This window comes from Cololabis saira, chromosome 10, assembly GCF_033807715.1.
Source record: "Cololabis saira isolate AMF1-May2022 chromosome 10, fColSai1.1, whole genome shotgun sequence".
NCBI classification, from domain to species: domain Eukaryota; kingdom Metazoa; phylum Chordata; class Actinopteri; order Beloniformes; family Belonidae; genus Cololabis; species Cololabis saira.
The window spans coordinates 35,622,665-35,642,814 of NC_084596.1; the positions used below are offsets into that span (position 1 = coordinate 35,622,665).

At 41.6% G+C, this 20,150-nt stretch overlaps 1 protein-coding gene across 1 annotated transcript in view; it reads left to right on the top strand.

Annotated features, from left to right (window-relative positions):
* The window catches only part of LOC133452993 (uncharacterized), a 209,707-nt gene extending 190,582 nt beyond the window's left edge, over positions 1–19,125 (top strand). Inside the window, exons 11-14 of the mRNA XM_061732788.1 lie at positions 6,541–6,867; positions 11,538–11,745; positions 14,416–14,893; positions 16,022–19,125. Coding sequence (XP_061588772.1) covers positions 6,541–6,867; positions 11,538–11,745; positions 14,416–14,893; positions 16,022–17,005 — 1,997 coding nt within the window. The 3' untranslated portion in view covers positions 17,006–19,125. The remainder of the gene's footprint in view (positions 1–6,540; positions 6,868–11,537; positions 11,746–14,415; positions 14,894–16,021) is intronic.
* The last annotated feature ends 1,025 nt before the right edge of the window (positions 19,126–20,150 follow it).

A 20,150-nucleotide genomic window follows, 5' to 3' on the forward strand; every position in this document is an offset into this window, starting at 1 on the left:
TGAGGTTGTGAGACTTTCTGATAACTATGCTCACCTAAATGTAGGTGTGAAGAACTTTAGGCCATAATTGGGCTGATTATGGAAATACATATCCCCAGTAAAGGATCAGATCTGATTAGTCTTTATGTGAATGTGCTTTGGAAAATGTGAAGAGAAATAATTAAATGCATGTGTTCAGCTTCATCTGGACATGAAGCAGAACCAGTTTTAAAAACAATTGTTGTTCTATTAACACGTAACACGGTTATGGCAAGGGTGAACGTGTTCAGTCACGTGTTCAGCAGACACAAAGGCACGGATTTCAAGTGTTGTTCTGGGCCGCCTGCTGGTTGTACATCCAGTGCTGGTATTGCTTTTAAGTTTTTTAGTGTGTCAAACTTTGTGAATGTGTTCTTGAGGGCCATTTGTTGTGGCTGCTTTGTTAAAAGAAGCTAAGGCAGGAGAACAGCAGAGTTGGGAGTTATTTTTGCTTTGCAGTGGCTCAACCGTAAAGAAACACCATTTACGGGCCTCCAAAGTTACAACATTGTAGACCGTACTCACAAACAATATTGCACGTACACCACAGAGGAAAAAAAAGAAAAACAAGTTATGTATGAAGTCATGAGACTGTCCCATTGTTGCGGGGGAATTTTGTCCTACTTTTCAATTAATGAAGGTTTGTGATTACTGTTGCTTACTTTTTAAATTCCTAGTAGGTTTTGTTCAAATGTGAAAAGACTAGATGTGATATTTATTTACATCTATATATGTTGCTAATTTGCTGATGTAATTACCTAATTTAAGAATTGGTAAGTTGCCAGGTGCTTATAATTATTATATTCATCCATTCGGCTCTGCTTATTTGAATTGGGGATGCAGGCTCATCAGCCTAAGCTGAGAGGCAGCTCGCTCCCTCGGCCACCTGCTCCAGGTCCGCCAGGAAAATACAGAGGGATTCAAAGGCAAGCTAGCAGATATAATCTCTCCAGCATGCCCTGGGTCTGCCCAAGGGCCTTCCCCTGATCGGACTGAAACACCTCCGAAGGGAGTCGTCCAGGGGCAACCCATCTAACCGTGCACTCACACCGAAAGCGTCACAGGCGTCATAGGCGCCGGCAGCCATTCATTTTCTATGAAAGCACACTGCAATAGGGGTCGGAGGCGTTGGAAGCGTCGGAGGTGTCGGCAGCGGCGCGATGGAAGTGTCCAGAGCATCAATTTGAAGTTGTCTGAAGAGAATCTCAACTTTATGTGAATGAGCAGCTGCGACGGCGAAGCAGTGTCCAATTACAGACCGGGATTCCCAAAGCAAGAAGCCTCAACACACATTGTACTTTTGTGTACACACAAACTTACACTCATTCACATGTGTACCTATGCCCAAATACACTTAATTTATCAAGAATTAATATATTTTATCTAGCAAACTAACATTTTAGCTGATTTGACTGCCGTTTTTACCTGAACTCTGCTCATGTGAAACACGTAACTGATGGTTGAGGAGCTGTATGGTCTGAACAATTTTATTTTGCTACATCGATCCAATGCAAAATCATTAAAAACAGTGCTTATTAATCACAAAACAGTTTAAACATTATGACCAAATTTGCTACTACCCGGTGTGTGAGTGGTGCTCACCGCAGACAGACTGCAGCTTCACCGGGACCGACGGCTCGCCGATGGCTGGTGTCCATCCAGTTGATCCGAGTACTAACCTTGTTAAGGACAGCATCAAACTCACTCTTATCTATGCGGAAATAATGCTGAAATATAAAGAAAGCTTCCCAAAGTGTGATCCATTGTGAAAGAGGAAAGAGGTGTGCACGCTATATACATAAATAAATAGATATATGTATATACACTTTTTTCCCTCCAGTTCTGCAGCGCAGCTTGAAAGCCCCGTCTACTGCAGACGTTGGCAGGCGGCGCGATGCAGGCGTCCTGAGTGACCACAGGCGATTTTTGACGCTTCCGGTGTAAACGCATCCTCAGATGCCTGAACTACCTCAGCTGGCTCCTCTCAGTGTGGAGGAGGAGCGACTCCACTGCGAGTCTCTTCCAGATGACTGAACTTCTCACCCTATCTCCAAAGGAGAGTCCATCCACCCTACAGGAGAAAGTCATTTCAGCCGCTTGCCAGTCTCATTATTCCGGTCAGAACTAACAGTTCAAGCTGAAGGCATGGGTAGAAACACACATCACAGTAAAGAGGATGCCTTGCCTTTTGGCTCAGCTCTTTCTTCACCACATCAGACCAGCACCACTCCAGATGCAGCACTGATCCACCTGTTAGTCTCCGGGTCCACTCTTCCCTTATTCTGAAGCAAGGCCCTGAGATATTTAAACTCCTTCACTTGGAGCAGCACCTCACTTCCAACCCTGAGATGACATTCCACCCATGGTCTCAGACTTGGGACAACTAATCTAGCTTTGGAAGCCGAGGATCGGCACATCAAGGCCTGGGTCTTGGTGTGCTGATCCTGCCCTCAACACAACATACCTGATCTACACACAGGGTGTATCCTTGTTATTATTGCATTATTACTTTATTTTCACAGGTCTGCATACAATTACCAAGCAATTTTTAGAATTATTACACTTATACACACACACAATGGAAATGAAGCTATATTACCAATATTTAAGGACAATTAAATTCCTATCCCTGCACTGCACAAAACTTGAAGTTTGGAGACATTTAGCAGCCACTAAGATCATTTTAAGTTCGCAGCGTCCTAGAGATGTTGAAACAATGAGACTTTTTGGCTTTAGTAGGTTTCATGTGTCATTTTAAAGCTGGAAAGATCTTTTTTGGATAGCTGACAGTTCCTTGATTAGAACACACAATTGGATCATGGATCAGGAAGAAAAACTCTCTGACATGTGGTATCAAAGGCCTCTTTGATGTGTCATCCAACAGTAGAACAGAGGAACAATAAGATCGGTTTCTGTTCCCATATGGACAGCTTGTCACTAAAACATGCTCCGTTATTTGTTTTGTTGCAGAAGATAATAATTTGAGCTGTGATTTGGATCACAGAAGAATATCTGGATAATCACTTTTGTCATGTTGGTACAGCGTTTCCCTGCCATTCGTGATTATGAAAGATACCCAGCCTCTTATCAGTGAGATCATGCTGTGACTGTAAGAATATAAATAAATATTTTATATCTATATTTAATAGAAGTCTTAAATAATTATCACATAAGTTGTCCACTATTTTTCTGTCTAAAAGTCAGAAAAGTCCAACTAGTTCAGGCAAATTATCTCTTGAGCTGCTGCTGTTCTTGTAAGAAAGTATGTTCATGATTAGTGTCACAACATCATAACATAGTTTACAAATGGGCTGTTCATGAGCTGTTTGACTCATGAAAACATAATGTAGAAGTCTGTATTGCACATTTTATTGTTGACCGGGATACAAGAACGGGACATGAGTGGATATTATTATTGGATAATAGTTTCACATGTGAAACGATCCAATTATATTTAAAAATTTTGTAGTAAAAAAGAGTCACAGATCATAAAGGCTGAGATAAGTTAGTGCCACTAGGATGCATATTATTGTGCTGAAAGTAAGTGAGGGAACGTGTACCAGGTCCAACAGCATCTATGTGGTCATTTCTGGCGCTGTAGCCTCGCTTGATCTAGGGGTTCTCGTCTTTTGCCCTGAAATTGACTCCTGAGCTTTACAGGGATAAATGTGGTGAGATACAGGATTTATTTACTCAAGGATGAAGGTGGGGAGACGAGGTGTACCAAAGACAAGCTTCAACAACTCGCCAATCTCCTTCAGCTTGACCACAGCTTGAAAACTGCTGCAACATTGGTCAGATTGTAGTGGTTGTCAGAGGGCTCAGTGCAATATCTATGCAGATAATTCTAGAAAAGGACGGATCAAAAAATGTCTGCCATGATGATGAGCTAATGAGGAAATAGTTGGGGGAGCTGATGGGGCTGGAAATCCAGCGCAGGCGTGTGAAACTCTTTGAAACCATTAGTTTTTCTGAAATCTGTGTTATAATTGTTACATCTGGGCTGTCGAAAATTCACATGTTATTTAAATTTGTGGTTAAGTGCAAATACAGCCTTTAATTTTTTTTTTCCTTTACTAAAATATTAACATTAGCATAAATATATTTGGGCCTGTATGTTAAATGCACAGCTGTGAAATTAACTACAACTGTAGCTCAGAGGGTTACATTCAAATGAGATGCCTAGAGCAGGTTCAAAACTGGAAATATTTTTCTTTTCAGCATCTTATATTTCAGGGATGCCTTCTAGCAACATAGTCTGACAATATTCTATATCATAATATTCACACTGCAAGTGTGCATATTCAGTTTCTGCACATTTCAGACGAAGAGCCACCGGGATTCACCTGGGTCTTCGCTCGTGTCTTCTGAGTCCTGCTGCTGTCCAAGTGAAAGACGAGCAATGACTTTTCTGTCTCCAATGTAAAACATATTTTCCATGTCAAAATAACTGTAGAAAAGCTGAGAGTTAAGAAAAAAGAGAAAGAAAACTTCGAAATTCCACACACACGCGGATCTGTGAGCAAATGTAACCTGATCTGTGCGTGTTAGGTCATGCGTGCTCACCCATTTAACAGAAGAGGTTTCACGATCACATCTGTGAGGTTGAGAGTAACGATGTGCAAATGAAATATTTATATCTATTCAATTTGTAATGTGAGCATTTTTTTAAGTTGTTTTACATGTGTTCAGATTGCTTTGTACCTGTGTGTGGATCACAGTAAACATCTGCAAGCCCCAAAGTTAGACATAAATCTTTGTGCACTTGTACGTCGTGTAATACACATTTGTGACAGCTACGAGACTAATTTCTCTCAACTGCTTTGCCTCCAGACACAGATTCAGAGTCGTAGAGTTCCAGTGAGGATTAGGATATTGTGTACTGTACATGATGAGATATTCAAGTCTTTCCAATAATTTAATTCTCTAGGTTAGCAGCAAATAATTCAACTAACTGTCTTTTTTTATTTTTTTTCTGTGGCTCAGTCGTTTGCCGTTCCATGAAACATTTAGCAATTATTTACTGCTGCCGTGTGTTGTGTGAAAGTTGCGCGCAGTCCCAATATCAGCTTGGAAACAGCTTGTGTATGGCGACGCCGCAGACTAAGTGTCACGATGAATAATTAGAGGTTACATTAAAAAATAATTACTCTACCTGTTCAGTCTGCTCTTTCCTCTTCATGTTCTCATTTTTGCTTTATCCACTCTCTTTGTCACTTAATTGTGCTCTGTTGCTAAAATAAACAAGGAACCAGAATGGCCATGTAACAAAATTAGCTCCCTTTAATCAATGCTGCCACAGAGCTTTTTTTTTTTATCTCTCTTAGTTAGTATGATGTAGACAGAGAAAAGACGCCACAGCATGCAAACAGCGACTTATGCCCCCATCCCGATTAGGTTCCTTAACGTCACCGTCTGAGCTGTTTACGGTGATACACTGTATTGTGGGTTTGAGCTGGAGCATCACGCCCCACCCTGAAAGCATTTACTGGCTCAAAGACAACCTAACTGCAGCTCAACCTTTTTATGTAAGGCAACATATTGTAGCTTAATTGACAGAAATGTTTCTCTAGGTGTTAGAGGTGTGAAAATAAATTGTGAAGATAACAGAGGAGGCGAAAATGAGCTGACAATATTTGTGTCTGCCTCGTTCCTTTTAGCAGCTATAAACATTGAATTCAGGGCTACATTTTCAAATATTAACATTTTGCCAAGGTTCGAAAAAGAAAATAGTTTTTGCCTTGCCTTGCCGTTAGAAGTGTATTAATAATGACTGTGTCCAGAGGTGTCAAGTAACGAAGTACAAATACTTCGTTACCTTACTTAAGTAGAAATTTTGGTTATCTATACTTCACTGGAGTAATTATATTTCAGACGACTTCTTACTTTTACTCCTTACATTTTCACGCAATTATCTGTACTTTTTACTCCTTACATTTTAAAAACAGCCTTGTTACTCTATTTCATTTCGGCCTTTAAAAAAAACTATCCAGTTAAATTGCTCCATCCGGATAGAGTGAATTTGGTTGTGGTTGTTTCAGATGTTCTTGTCCAGTTTTGTTCTTACATCCGTTCCCTCAGATTCCTGCAACTAAACTTGGATGTACATTCCAATAAAGGTTAGGATAAATGATAACATGCCTCTGAAGTTTGACTTTTTGCACCATTACAATACTTATAGGCAACTAGTCATCATATCTCCTGCTCTCTGAAACACATGTTAATGCTCAATAGTACACATATATGGTTCTTTAATATATTTGCATTATACTAAGATACATTCATTTTCAATGGCTTTTGTCCTTAATGGCTTTTTTTCCCCCTTACATTACTTTTACTTTTATACTTTAAGTAGTTTTGAAACCAGTACTTTTATACTTTTACTTGAGTAAAAACTTGAGTTGATACTTCAACTTCAACAGGAGTATTTTTAAACTCTAGTATCTATACTTCTACCTGAGTAATGAATGTGAATACTTTTGACACCTCTGACTGTGTCCCTGTCTCCCCGTCCTCCCTCAGGCCCCACAGCCAGCTTGGTGCTGGTGTCCCAGCTCCTGCCACTGTCCCGCTCTTCGGCCTCCACCTTGACGCTCTACGTTCCTCTGGTGCTCAGGGACGGGACGTCCGGCCTCACCAGCACGGGGACGGTCACCGTGTCCATCTGTCCCTGCCTGCGAGGAGGGGCTCGGGCCGGGGAGAAACAAAAGGACAAACAGACAGAGGCGGAGGGGGAGTGGGACTGGGAGAGAGAGGCCGTGTGTCTCCCTCAGCAGTCCATGCTGCCTTCCCCGGGCCTGAGCACCGCCGCCCTGCTGGCTATCCTGGCTTGTGTCGCTACACTACTGGGTAAATACTCTTCTGGGGTCAATTCATAGATTTTGAAATATATAGTCTGGGGAAATTATTCATCTAAAAAATATTTTTTAATCATGCTGTTCATATGATTTGGTGCCTACTTGATCAATCAATCAATTACTTTATTTGTCCCCAAGGGGGCGATTCGTTTCGCGACAGGAGAAGCACACAATGTTAAATATACATAAAATATACATAATAAATGAAGGCTTTTTCACCCACTAACTTTTCCTTCCGGCATTTAAAAGAACAATAGCGGTGGGAACAAAGGAGTGTTTATATCGGTTTGTCTTTGCAAAAGAGAGTCTAAGCAGTAACTGATGGTAGAAACTGAAACTGTTGGTGTAAAGGATGTGAACAATCAGACAATATGGAGTTTGCCTTCTTGATCAGCTGTTTTTTATAAAGTTCTTGTAAAGTTTGTTGAGCCGACCCGATGATTTTACTGCTTAGACTGACAACCTTATTGAGCAGATTTCTGTCTTTGACCTTCAAGGATTGAAACCAACAAATTAATTATAAAATTTTACCTTAAATTAGGATTTTTCCTTCTATTTGTTACCCATCTTGAATTATTTCTAATCATTTTATTAGGTAGAAGTCATCAAAAGTCCAAATTTATGAATTCAAGCCAAAGAAGGCTCATGAACAGAACTTATATCCAATTTATGGATAAATTACGAGATGAAGATGATCCAAAATCTTCACTCTTAGAATCTAAAAGAGCATATTTTTCTTTTTTTGCTGCTACTACAGCAGCAGACATGGTCCAGTAAATCCAGAATATACAGCATTAGAAGTTTCATTAACCAAGAGCCAAACAAAAAGGTGACCCGCTCTGCTAATAGATTACATTTGCTGTACTATAATTAGACCCTCTCAGTTTGGAAAGTGGATTTCACAAACAGAGAGTCATTCTATCACTTTGTGTGGATTTGTGCCTGCGCCTTCATGTGGGAGCATCGTAGGTGGTTAAGCTGCTGTAGTGAGGTAATCTGCAGTCATGATATTGTTGGAGGTTGCATTATTTGATTCCCATGGAAATAATCCAGTGATCCCTGGAATGAATGGGAAAACGCTCCCCATCCATAATCATTTGTGGCATTATCTTCACGCCATGATGTGCATGATTTCTCACTTAAAGGGTGCCCTATCCACAAGGCACGAAAGGTTACTGAATGCATACGTGTTCAAACCCTTCTTTACATACACAGTTAAGTTCCTGATGGAGCTATTTTCAAAGCTGCTACGAGGACATTTGTCATTGTTACTCCTCTAGAGGACTTGGAATCCCACAAAAGCTGGGACACCATGTTAAATGTGAATAAAAACCGAACAGAAAATACATTTCAAGAAAGGTTAGAACAGCTGATATTTAGTTCTGTGTAGCATCCCTTCTTTATTTAGCAACGGATCATGGTTGTCTGGGAGATAAGAAGACCAGTCGCTGCTTTTTATCCAGAGACAAATGTCGTCTGATATAAAATCTGAGCTCCTCAACAGACCTGGGTCTTCTTTGCGGTGTTTTTCAACTCATGATTGCAAGTAGGCCTATACAGGACTCTGCTACTGAAAACCGATACTTTCATTCTGGATGCAGTTTCATGTTTAGTATTATCAGAGGTGTCAAAAGTATTCACATTCATGACTCAGGTAGAAGTATAGATACTAGAGTTTAAAAATACTCCTGTAGAAGTTGAAGTATCAACTCAAGTTTTTTACTCAAGTAAAAGTATAAAAGTACTGGTTTCAAAACTACTTAAAGTATAAAAGTAAAAGTAATGTAAGGGGGAAAAAAGCCATTAAGGACAAAAGCCATTGAAAATGAATGTATCTTAGTATAATGCAAATATATTAAAGAACCATATATGTGTACTATTGAGCATTAAAATGTGTTTCAGAGAGCAGGAGATATGATGACTAGTTGCCTATAAGTATTGTAATGGTGCAAAAAGTCAAACTTCAGAGGCATGTTATCATTTATCCTAACCTTTATTGGAATGTACATCCAAGTTTAGTTGCAGGAATCTGAGGGCGACGGATGTAAGAACAAAACTGGACAAGAACATCTGAAACAACCACAACCAAATTCACTCTATCCGGATGGAGCAATTTAACTGGATAGTTTTTTTTAAAGGCCGAAATGAAATAGAGTAACGACGCTGTTTTTAAAATGTAAGGAGTAAAAAGTACAGATAATTGCGTGAAAATGTAAGGAGTAAAAGTAAAAAGTCGTCTGAAAAATAATTACTCCAGTGAAGTATAGATAACCAAAATTTCTACTTAAGTAAGGTAATGAAGTATTTGTACTTCGTTACTTGACACCTCTGAGTATTATTTTTCTGGAAGACAGAAGCTCTCTCCTGAAAAAGCTTTGTCTGGATGGGAGCATATGTTGCTCTAGAAGCAAAACACTCACAAACCACATTATTAAGTATGCCTGGTGTATCTATGCCTGGTGCACTATATTTCCTTTCCAGAGGTGCGAGCTGCCTTCTCCGTGGGCACTAAGGCTCTGGCCGGACTTTGTATTACAGTGCATCCTCAGAAATCGAATCAGAAGCAGCCGGTGAAGAGCACGTATGTTCGTACCTGCATTAAAGTTAGTACCCAAATGCATCGTCAATCATTTGATCTGGCCTTCCCGCGCTGCAAACAAATAAATAGATACGCCATTTTCGCTTGCAAACACGAATTGCGTTGTTATTTTTAACCACCAAAGGCAGCGGCAGAAAATAACTTGGCATAACTTGCTAGAAAAAAAACAGTGAAGAAATAAAAAATAAAAACATAAGAAGAAGCCAGAAATAACAAGATAAATAAGATCTGCCACAAACTCAATTTCCCAAACTTTATTGAACAAAAGGACATGTACGATATAAATCAGGGTGAAGACAATATGAAGAAAGCTCCGCCAGGAGAGGAAAGAGTATTTTTGCAGTCATTCACACACACTTTTCCTGTTCAGACTGTGAAGAGAATGTGTCCACAAGTGTCCGAGACCACCTTTAAATGTGTCCAAAGGGATCGGATCTGGATTCGTCTTGAAATGTGTTTATGCTTTACGTTAGTGGAAGAGAATTTATTGTGAGGGAATTTCCATTTTAATTTGAACAGGGTCTAATAAACTCCATCAGAGATGCAGGCCTTTGAATTTAGCGCTGACGGCAAACCAGACGATCCATCCCCCTTTCGGTCTGGGGGAGCAGCCCATATTTAAAAACCTTCAAATTTCAGTTTATCTGACAACTTTGCCTTCCACTTTGCCTCAGTCTATTTTAAACGAGCTTTGTTGCAGGGAAGACAGACGCATTTTTTGATCACATTCACACATCGCTTCACGATAATGCCTCAGCGCTTTAATGAGTTCCACCACAGAATCATACCTGTGTTTAATGCAGAGAGATACTGAAAATTACATTCATCCAATTCTGATTGTCGGCCTTGTCCCACTTCTCTCCAGATTCTCTGAATCTTTACACATTATTATGCGCTGTACATGAGGAGGCATATTGAGGCATATTTCTGCCATCAAATTCAAAATATATATGTTTTTTGAATGGTAAAATGTAACATTCGGTGTATATTCTGTGTTCTATTGTGAATAAGTTATAGTTTTATAAGATATGCAAATATTTGCAATTTTCCCTCATTTTCTTTTAAATGGCACCCCCACTGTTTTCTAATTAGGGCTGTAATGGCATGATTCAAGAGATCTTTCATGCAGCTGCAAACTTGCTGCAAAGTTGTGTGTGTTTCCTTGTCACTTAGTGAACTAAATTCTTAACTTCATCAAAGCTGGTATGTGTGATCACCTTCACGCCGTGTTGCCTCTCTGTCTCGGCTGAACTGGCTTCTTCCTGAATGATAATGCCTCTATCAACGAGGCATGAGTGGTGATCCAGCGGACTGAATAAAAATGACAATGATGCTGGCCCAGAGCCATAGCCTTCTCAGCACCTAGACATAAAGCAACTGAGCGTATGAATTTTTTTCTTTGCAAAAGGCGGCGGTGACATTTTATTATGCTGCTTCTGGAGGATCCTGTAATCACTTGGAAATGTTACGTTTGCTGTGATTAGGGCTGACCTTGCCGGAGGAAATATCTAGGTTAGAATCGAAAGAGTTTTCCTTTTCCTTTTGTCAGCCATCTGTTTTGCACATTTATAACATTTCCCAAGTTACTAGGTTAATTAAAGGTTCTTGTAAATTCTTGTAAATGTGTTTTTTGGTTGGATTTTTACCACAGGTGTCTGAGTTAAACACGTGTAGATGAACCGCCACAGCTTGGCTCATTTCCACAGCCTGGGGTCAAATGTAGCTCTATGTTCGGAGAATATATAATAAGAGTCAGGGAGCCATGAGAGAATATGGCAACCATTCGCCCAGCTGGAGCTCAAAGTCAATTACCTAGTGGAGGCATGCTGTGTGCTGATACGATATACCAGGCCTCTCACCTAAGGCCTCGCCTGTTTTCGTTTTGTCTTCATGTGTTTCACCTTTTCTTCACCATGAATTTTTCTCTCTCGCCCACTTTCTCCTTTATTTCCCTTGTGACTTCTTCCCCCTTCTCCATTCTCCATCATTCTTTTTTTTTCCCTCCAATTTCTGCCTCATGCCCTCTGTATCCTTCATTCTTGTCACCGCCCGCCCCTCGGCAGCGGTGAGCGCCCTGTCGCTGTCTCTGCGCCGTCAGAAGCGCGACTCCCTGTCACCGCTGGAGGAGGACGACGTACGCGAGAACATCATAACGTATGATGACGAGGGAGGAGGAGAGGCTGACACGGCCGCCTTTGACATCGCTGCGCTCCAGAGCGCCCCGCACAGTTCACGCTCCCATGGCTACCGCACGCTAGACAGCAGAAATATGTAAGCAGGCGGGGGGGGGATCGTGGGCTAGTGTTCCTTTTGCACGGGGTGTTACATATTCAATTAAGTCAGATCTTGCAGCTGGGCCCCTATGACATGCTAAAGTTAAGTGGGGAAACAAATTTGCCCCTTTGGAGTCAAAACTTTCATCATAGCCCAGCACTTAGCTGATCCAATTATGTAACTAAGTGAGCCCCAAACCCCCAGGTCTTAATCAGTCATTGATCAAAACGGTGAAACAGAAGGCTATCAAGCTTGGCAGTCGTAAAAGACCACTTTGTTGATCTCATTTTGCTGAGGTTCATTTATGTTCGACTACATCAGAGGGTTGTTTGCACCCACTTTGATGTTCCTGTGAAAAATTGTTATTGCCTTTGGACTAATAATTAGCTCCTGAATTCATGCAAGCCATATGGAGTGGCCATAAACAAGTACAAAGGCTGCCTGTAGTTTATCTGAAATTGCTTCTTGCAATTTATGGAGGTGGACACAGAAGCATGAAAAATTGTCTGGATCTAATGCAATCCGGTGCAATATACCTGCAAAAATGCTCTTGATGCGTCCTTTTTTTTTTCCTTTTCTTGATGCAATGTCACTGAGAGGTTGATGGCTAAACTTTGTGGTAACTTTAGTGCCGCACGTTGTGTTTACTGCATTGGATTTTTATTGACCTTGAGGACTTGAAACCCCGATAACAAACATTTATCAATTTGTCTTCATACTTAAAGCGGTAAATGTTTCTGAAATGGTTCATTCTTTAAGGATAGCGTTTATAAGGGTTCCTGAGCATAATGGAGATTAAAATCTAACCAGGATAATGCGTCTTTAACGACAAATGTGGTCAGGTCTTTCACTGACCTGATGAGAAAAAGTGTTTTGGAAGTCTAAACAAGAGTTTTATGGACGAATGATGTGACATGGCTCTTTCTTTTTAATGCCATAAAGTCAAACCAACCCCCTGTTTAAAATAATAATCATGAGTATCCTACTTAATGTGTTATTTGTAATCAGACACAATGCTCTTTGATATTGGAGTGTGTCGTGACGATAAAGATCATCTCTATATGGCCAGGGATGAAGAAATACTGAGCAGCAGTTTTACAGTTAGAGGAGTCATCGTTTTGTCCTGTTCATCTCTTGAAATGGCTCGTTTGAATGCAGAGGCTGTTCTTGGTGACTGACTTCCCATCAGATGCTCTTTGTAGGAATTCATTTCAGCCAGTTGTATTTGCTACCTCATTCCTTTTGGTCACCACCCACAGCTCATGAACCTGGAGGTGATTTGGGACGTAGACTGTTAAGTCGGCAGCTTTTTTGCCGTTTGGCTCAGCGCTCCCTCCAGAAAGGGAGAGAGCAGTGCAGCTTCAGCCCACACCTGTCAGTCTCCCACTCCGTCCTAACCCCACCACCCTGTGTTACTCCTCTACTTGAGGCAGTAGCTTATTTCTAACCAGAAGTGGGCACACCAACCCTTGTTCTTATGAGAGCCACTTCTACACTTTAACTGCCGCCGAGGTTCGCTTGTTCGCATGACTCAGCGATAGTAATGAGTGTGCCATTTAGAGCTGAAATGGCAGAAGAGTCAGAGTAACTTGTTCAGGTGAAGACTAACATGAACTTTGCAGAGTGGAGGGCTAACTGAAAAGAGGACAGAAGAAGAAGCAGGGATAGGCCGAATGGAGCTTGCTGTTTAAACAAGAATGTCATTTGCCTAAAAATAGGCATTTAAATGTTGATTTCACTACCGTTATTGCTGAACTCTCTGAACAACGGTGAACCAAGATTAACTCCTTGAACAGAAAGCCTCTGATGGTAAAAAAATGGCTCAGCAACAATCAAATTGCTGTTTTTTTTCTGTTTTAATAGAGAGAGTGATGTAATCAGTGACCAGAAAGAATATGGGAAATAACTGGAGGATTTCTCTAAAGCAGTGTCTCCCAATGTGGGGTCCGGGCCCCCCCTGGGGGGGGCGCCAGAGATCTCTGGGGGGGGAGGCGCGAAACTTTGTCTGCTTTGAGGATATGCAGTTGTAAAAATTATATTTACACATGTTAAATAAATAAAAAAATCATAATAACACACCTAATGGAATACAGTAATCCAAGTCTGTATAAACCCACTTAGAAATATATTTTGGTCATTTTAAAATACTAAGTTATTTATCGGGATAAAAACTTAAAAACGTATTATTATATCATTATTCAACATTTAATCATACTACTACTACTAAAGGTAAAAAAATGTTGCTCTCATATTAAAAGAGACATTTTTCAGAAATATTTTTATGTCCTTGCAATTATTTTTTGTGCGTATTTTATACATTGGTGACACAAAAGGAAGGTGAGAAAAACAAAGTACAGGGTAAACCAAAGAGAAATGTATCAAAAAAACATAATTAATGTTCATTTTTTTCAATTAAAGGTTTGTAACGAATAACTTTACTCTTTTGCTGCTAGTATGTACGGGTAGGGGGGCCCGGCTGGTCTTAGACACAAGTAGGGGGGGCTGCAAGGAAAAAAGGTTGCAAACCACTGCTCTAAAGAATGGCTGTTTAGAAACAAGATGGCTGTTATTTAGATCAAAGGCATAACAGTTTTTGAAGTGTTCATAATGCACATTGTTCTAAAAAATTGTCAAATTTTTATTGACATTTCCTATTGTGTCTCATAGTCGATACACCCAGCACTGTCAAGACAAAGCTCGCAACTACAGTTGGGCTCAGAATCCAGGTGTGGATCAAAACCTCTCAGGACCAGGAGGAGCCCTTTACGGTCGTCTGTGCTACAGCAGCCACACGTTACCTGTTCTCCGCCGCGCGCCAGGTGGAACGTTTGACCAAGGCTTGGCGGAACTGGCATATCGCTTCCCCGGAGGCAATCCGGACCACTCTTTAGTCATCCAGAACCAGGGAGCCCTTGTGGGGGCCATGGAGTCGGGAGCGGTGTACGTGGCTCCCACCGATCTCAGTACGGGAAGCCAAACGGACAGTCGCACGGGAAGCCGGGATGGGACGGCACCTCAAAGTGCAGTGAGCACATCGGATGGAGGGACGCCGAGGATCAGTGACTACCAGGAGAGAGGACCCGCAAGTAACTGCACAGACGGGAGTGGTGATGACAAAGGGAACCCCAACCAAGACGTGGACTGGGTAAGAAATAGTCCGATTTCATACAAAAGGCTGGAATAGAGACCATAGTTCAGTTTTTGAGCCCAGGGTCCAGTGTGGAACAGTCAAATATGGAAGAAAGTTTTAATGTATTTTAAATTCATGTAATCAAATAAGTAATAAGTATTTTGTTCCAGTCTACTGCATCTTTGCAGAGAGTAATGGAAATACAAGGTTATGTAGTTTATATGATTATTGCTTTGTACTCTAATGCTTCTACAAATAATGTCCTGAAATCTTAATTGTTTTAAGCATTGTGTGTGAAACAAACTGGCATATTTACATATCGTATGCTGCAAAATGGCAAAATACATGGACAGATGTTACCGGAAGGAGAAAAGAGATGAGCGAGCGATGTTGGTATAAATCATTTATTAGGCTGAATAAATTTACTTGAATAATGATAGATGGCTGTAAAGGAAATATAATTAAAGTGGAATGAAAGACTTAATTATTCATTTGAATAAGCAAAAAATATGTAACAAGGTAATTAAGCAAACATAATGGAATTATTAAGTTGCCATTCAAGTACACTAGATAATATCAGCTATTGCACATTCGGATTTCTTCTTTTTAATCTCTATGAAGAAGCATAATTGTGAAGGCAATACTGGGAGGAGATGATGGTTCCGATATATCAGCATATTTATGTCCCACTGTTCATTTTTGTCTGTGTTTTCTTTTATTTATAAGGTCATTCCAAAGCTCTCCCGCTTTTTCTTTATTTAATTTTGAAATATTCTATCTCTCTGTCACTTGCCTCTCCATCTCCTTCTCACAGTACAGTGTTAGCTCGTTCTCGAGTGCAATTAATATCAACGCCTTCATCTAACTCTTCTTTTCCTCCACACTGTTCTGCTCAGCGTCTGTCTTTCTGTCAACTAAATCATATTTTTATCATCTGCTTTTCTCTTCATCAGGCCACAAAGCCATCTCTCTCCCCATCTTCTCTCCCCATCTTCTGGCTTTTACTATGTCGGTTATGAAATGTTCACTCTTGCTTTTTGCAAATTGTCTCATCTAAACTTAATACTGCTGTAACTGAACCCCAACAGCCAGCCCCCAGTCAAGACGGAAAAATGGCTCATGTCTGTGTATGTTCCCCTCCAGGTGCAGTCGGAGACATTGCCTAGGGAGCATAACCTCGTCCTGACCCGGTCTGGCTCCGTGATCGGCCAGGGTCACGGTGCCGGCGGCTGGGTGTGTGACTCGGCTACCCTTCCCCTGGCAGGTCGCCGGGCCTCGCGCGTTGGCTTGTCCCCAAAAAATAAAAGCTTCATTCTGGCTGACCCTGACTCCGGTGGAGGGGGAGGTGCGGGTGGCAATGGGAATCGGGGGGCTCCTACAGATGGACAACAGCAACCTCTGAGTGGACGCAACTATGCCACAGTTCTGCAGGGGGAAACATCTGGACCAAGGGACTACCCCGGCAGCCTGGGGAGAGGAGGACTGGAGATGGGGAGCAACTTTGTCGTGGCGAGGCCAGACAGGGAGAATGGAGGGATATCAGTAACGGGGACCTCATCCGTCTACTCAGAAGCATCTGGCTTCCTCGGGGACTGGCGTGATCGAGTGGGTCTGGGAGGGTACGTTTTGGGGAGGAGGGATATGAGCCCTCAGCTCTTGCCTTTCCCGGGGCAGCCGCGGGGAGCGTACGGTGGAGTCATGGGCTACGGCCCTAGTTGGGTTCCTGGAATGGAGGCGGCAAGAGGGCAGCCGGGGGCCGGGGGTCCTTCCTTGGCACTGAGGGTGGGAGAGTTCCTACGGCTACGCCTTGCCCAGGTCACTTTTGACCCCTCGCAGCCACCGTACGACTCCGTGCAGGTGTACGGCCTGGAGGGGACCGGGTCAAGGGCTGGATCCCTCAGCTCACTCGAGAGCGAAGGAGAGAAAGAGGATTGGGGGGCAGGACTAGAAGAGTGGGGTCCCCAGTTTCAGAAATTAGCCCAGCTCTTCAAAGACAGGGATAAAGAGAGGGAGGACCAGGAAAACACTGAAGAGGTTGCCAAAAAGGAAAGGGAGAAGAGAGATGACCCGGAAAACAACGAGAAGAAAGAGGGAGGTGAGCAGGTTGAACATGAAGGGGAAGACTGAGGAAGAAGACGAAAAAATAAAACAAGTACGGGGCAAAGGAGGTAGAGAGGAAGAGAGGAATGGGAAGATGATGAAAAGGCAACTAGAGTTAGAATAATGTGAAGAGAAGTTAAAGGGGAGAAAGATGAAGAGGAAAAGTAATAAAAACAGACAGAGAAAAATGAGCCTAGGGAGGATGGAGAACGCGAGGGCAGGAGAGGGAGTGATTGATGTAATTTAAAGCAATAAGTGTTGAAACGCTGATACGGTTGAGCACAGATACTGAGACAATGCAGAGGCTGCTGCGGCTCGGGGCACCAACAATTTGTTGTTCCTTGGACAAAGAAAAACAACTCCAAACATCCCAGACTCAATTTAATTCAGTTCTCATGTATGGAATGAGAAACAGCAGGGAACAAGGAGATGTTCCTCGCTGTGCTTGCTATAGCCTGAACATCACGTTGGTGTGTGAGGGAATACGGAGAATGAGAGCACAACCGCACTCTCTATGTTCACTTGTTGGAGCGCGCTCGTGGGACTTTAAATAGAGATGGGTAAGTTAAAAATCATGATACCCAGAAACGATTTAATGACGAGGCCGAGGACGAGCTCCACATAAGCTGTGACACGGGGTTTCTGAATGATGTACAAGGGAGTTTAGAAAGTAGGGTAAAGGTGGAGGGGATGACATGATTGGGGGTAAGAAGTTAATAGGATGGCAAGAATGTATGAAGACTAAAATGATCTCATAAGTGGGGAAATTGTACAGAACATTGTCACTTTTTAGTCCATCTGCAGCGGCAGAAAAGTGAATAATTCACCTTGCTACTCCATTCCAAATGAAAATGATGAATCATTTAAATCCTGAAAAAGATTCTCCCTCCTTTCAGCCCACAAGGAAAACAGACATTGTGAAAAATTTAAATGATTTAGGGAAATCCCCTTCTCTCTGACCACCCCCACCTGCATTTTTTTTTTCTAATGCCAGTGAGTGTTGATATGTTTACAGAGTTTCACACGTAAGCACACACAGACACAAAAAGAAATGATTAACATCGTAAGGCTTTGATTGTACTACAGAAAATTCCAAAAGCCGAGCCACCCACGACTAATCTGCTTTTCAGAGTAATTATCACTCTTTTTAAGATTATTTCAATGATTTCAAGGTGGAAGTCTGCCGTTTTGTTTCAGTTTAAATCACCCCCCTCCCCCACTCTCTACTGTAGTCTCAAATTAAGCACCTTGCTGACAAAGTATGCATGAATTTTTTTGAATAAAAAAAAAAGATAAAAAAAGAAAAGCGGGAAAAATCTTCAAAATGGCAATCAGCTTCCACTTTGACACTCGTACTGCCCAAATTGAAACATTTCTTTTAAGGTCTTTTAACGAGATCGTGAGGGAACAACGCCACAGAAACTCACACAACAGGCCTTGTGTTGCCGTCAGAGGTCATAGCGCTGACGGGCTGGAGTTTTCTGCTGGAATGCACTTTTATACATGTGATGTTCATTAATAGATCATGGATAATGTCACAAATTGCAGATGTTTTATAAGATGTCAATGATAAATGATAAAATGTCTGACTGTATGTAAAATCATGTCAAATGTAAATACCACTGAATATTATTGCTAAATAGAGTATATAAAATAAAATTTAAAAAAAAGAAAGAGTTTAAAAAAAAAAAAAAGAATTTAGATGTCCAAATGGAGCCATGTGGGGACTCTCTGTGTGTACTGTAGATTAGAAATGGGTCATCTGAGCCGGACTGAAAAACAGCACCATGTATTCGACATCTGTATGTGGGTTTGTCCTGTAGTAGCTCTGGTCTTGATGTGGACAAGCTAAGGATTACGTTCTACATGTGGCCTCGGGCAGAAGCTTGTTGTGCAGAACCGTATTGTTGTTACAGGAAGCCCGTCGGCAAGCCTGTCCCAGTGAGGAACCAATTTGACGAAAATCCTGCGGCCTGAGAGGAAATTCCTTTCAAAGGCGGACAAATCAGCAATCATTTCCCCCCTAAAATCTGTATTACAATTCTTCAAGGTAAAATAATTGAGTATGTAATGACTTTACTATGCCTGAGAGATATGGAGGTTTTATAGATAGTTACCTCTCTTTGGGAATTTAATAAAAGTGTACATTAAGGGAAAGTGGCTTCTTTCATCTTTCACACATTTCAGCAACTTCATCGCAAGATTAATATTTCATTTCCTTTTTTTTCCAAGATACATTTTTTTTAAATTTTGTGGAATAATAGCACTCCAAGTTTTAATGTAGATGTCTTTGGTGTACTGTGGCGGAGATGTTGCCGCCGTCTGTTATCGCCGCGTCACTATCACGCTATCCAGGAATGGAGCCGAGCTCGAAGCATCACCACGAGTCTGATCCACCACAGTTTTGATGTCACGCGTTAATTAAGCGACCAGGTAGTCAGACTCATTGCTGTACACCTCTCTACATGTTACCTGAGCCACAGACCCCCCCCTGCAGTACCACTGTGCAGCCTGGACCGAGGATACAAGTACTGCGTAAGGAGTTGGAAAGAGTTGGGGGAATGCAGATACCTGGGGAGCTCTTGCTGATAATTGATTAAGTCTTATCAACATTGCTGGATGCTGAGGGGTTTGTTTTTTATTCTGTAAAGGAACATTCTTGTTTATTGCTGTGTGCGTGCTTTTTAATCATCTCAGCTGTTTTTTCTATCAGTAATACTGCAGAGACCAAGTTAACAGTTGAGGATTTGACCATGGACGACATTGATTAAAGAAAAAAGAAGTCCAGTAAGGCAACAAACCTACTATGCTAGTTCATTCATGTCTTAATTTATCACAGTTCATTAATCCCTGGAAGGCAATGTCATAAAATCAGAAAATATTGAATAAAAAAGTTATGTCACACTGCCAAAGAGACAACGATGTCATCACTGAAGCTCCTGCATCAGGTTTTGTACGAGCTTACGTGTAGAGACTTTGCACTGCTAAGTGAGCAGCGACTCTTCAAGCAAAGAAAACCCACCGTGGAGGCTGGACGGGTTTGAGGTAAATAATAAACCTGTCATGGTTTCAAGCAGACACTTGACGTGGACATGCCCGTCTGTCTCTGTGTTGCTAAACAGCTCCAAGTGCAGCAACACCACCCCCACGTTCAGTCAGATGTGCATACTGC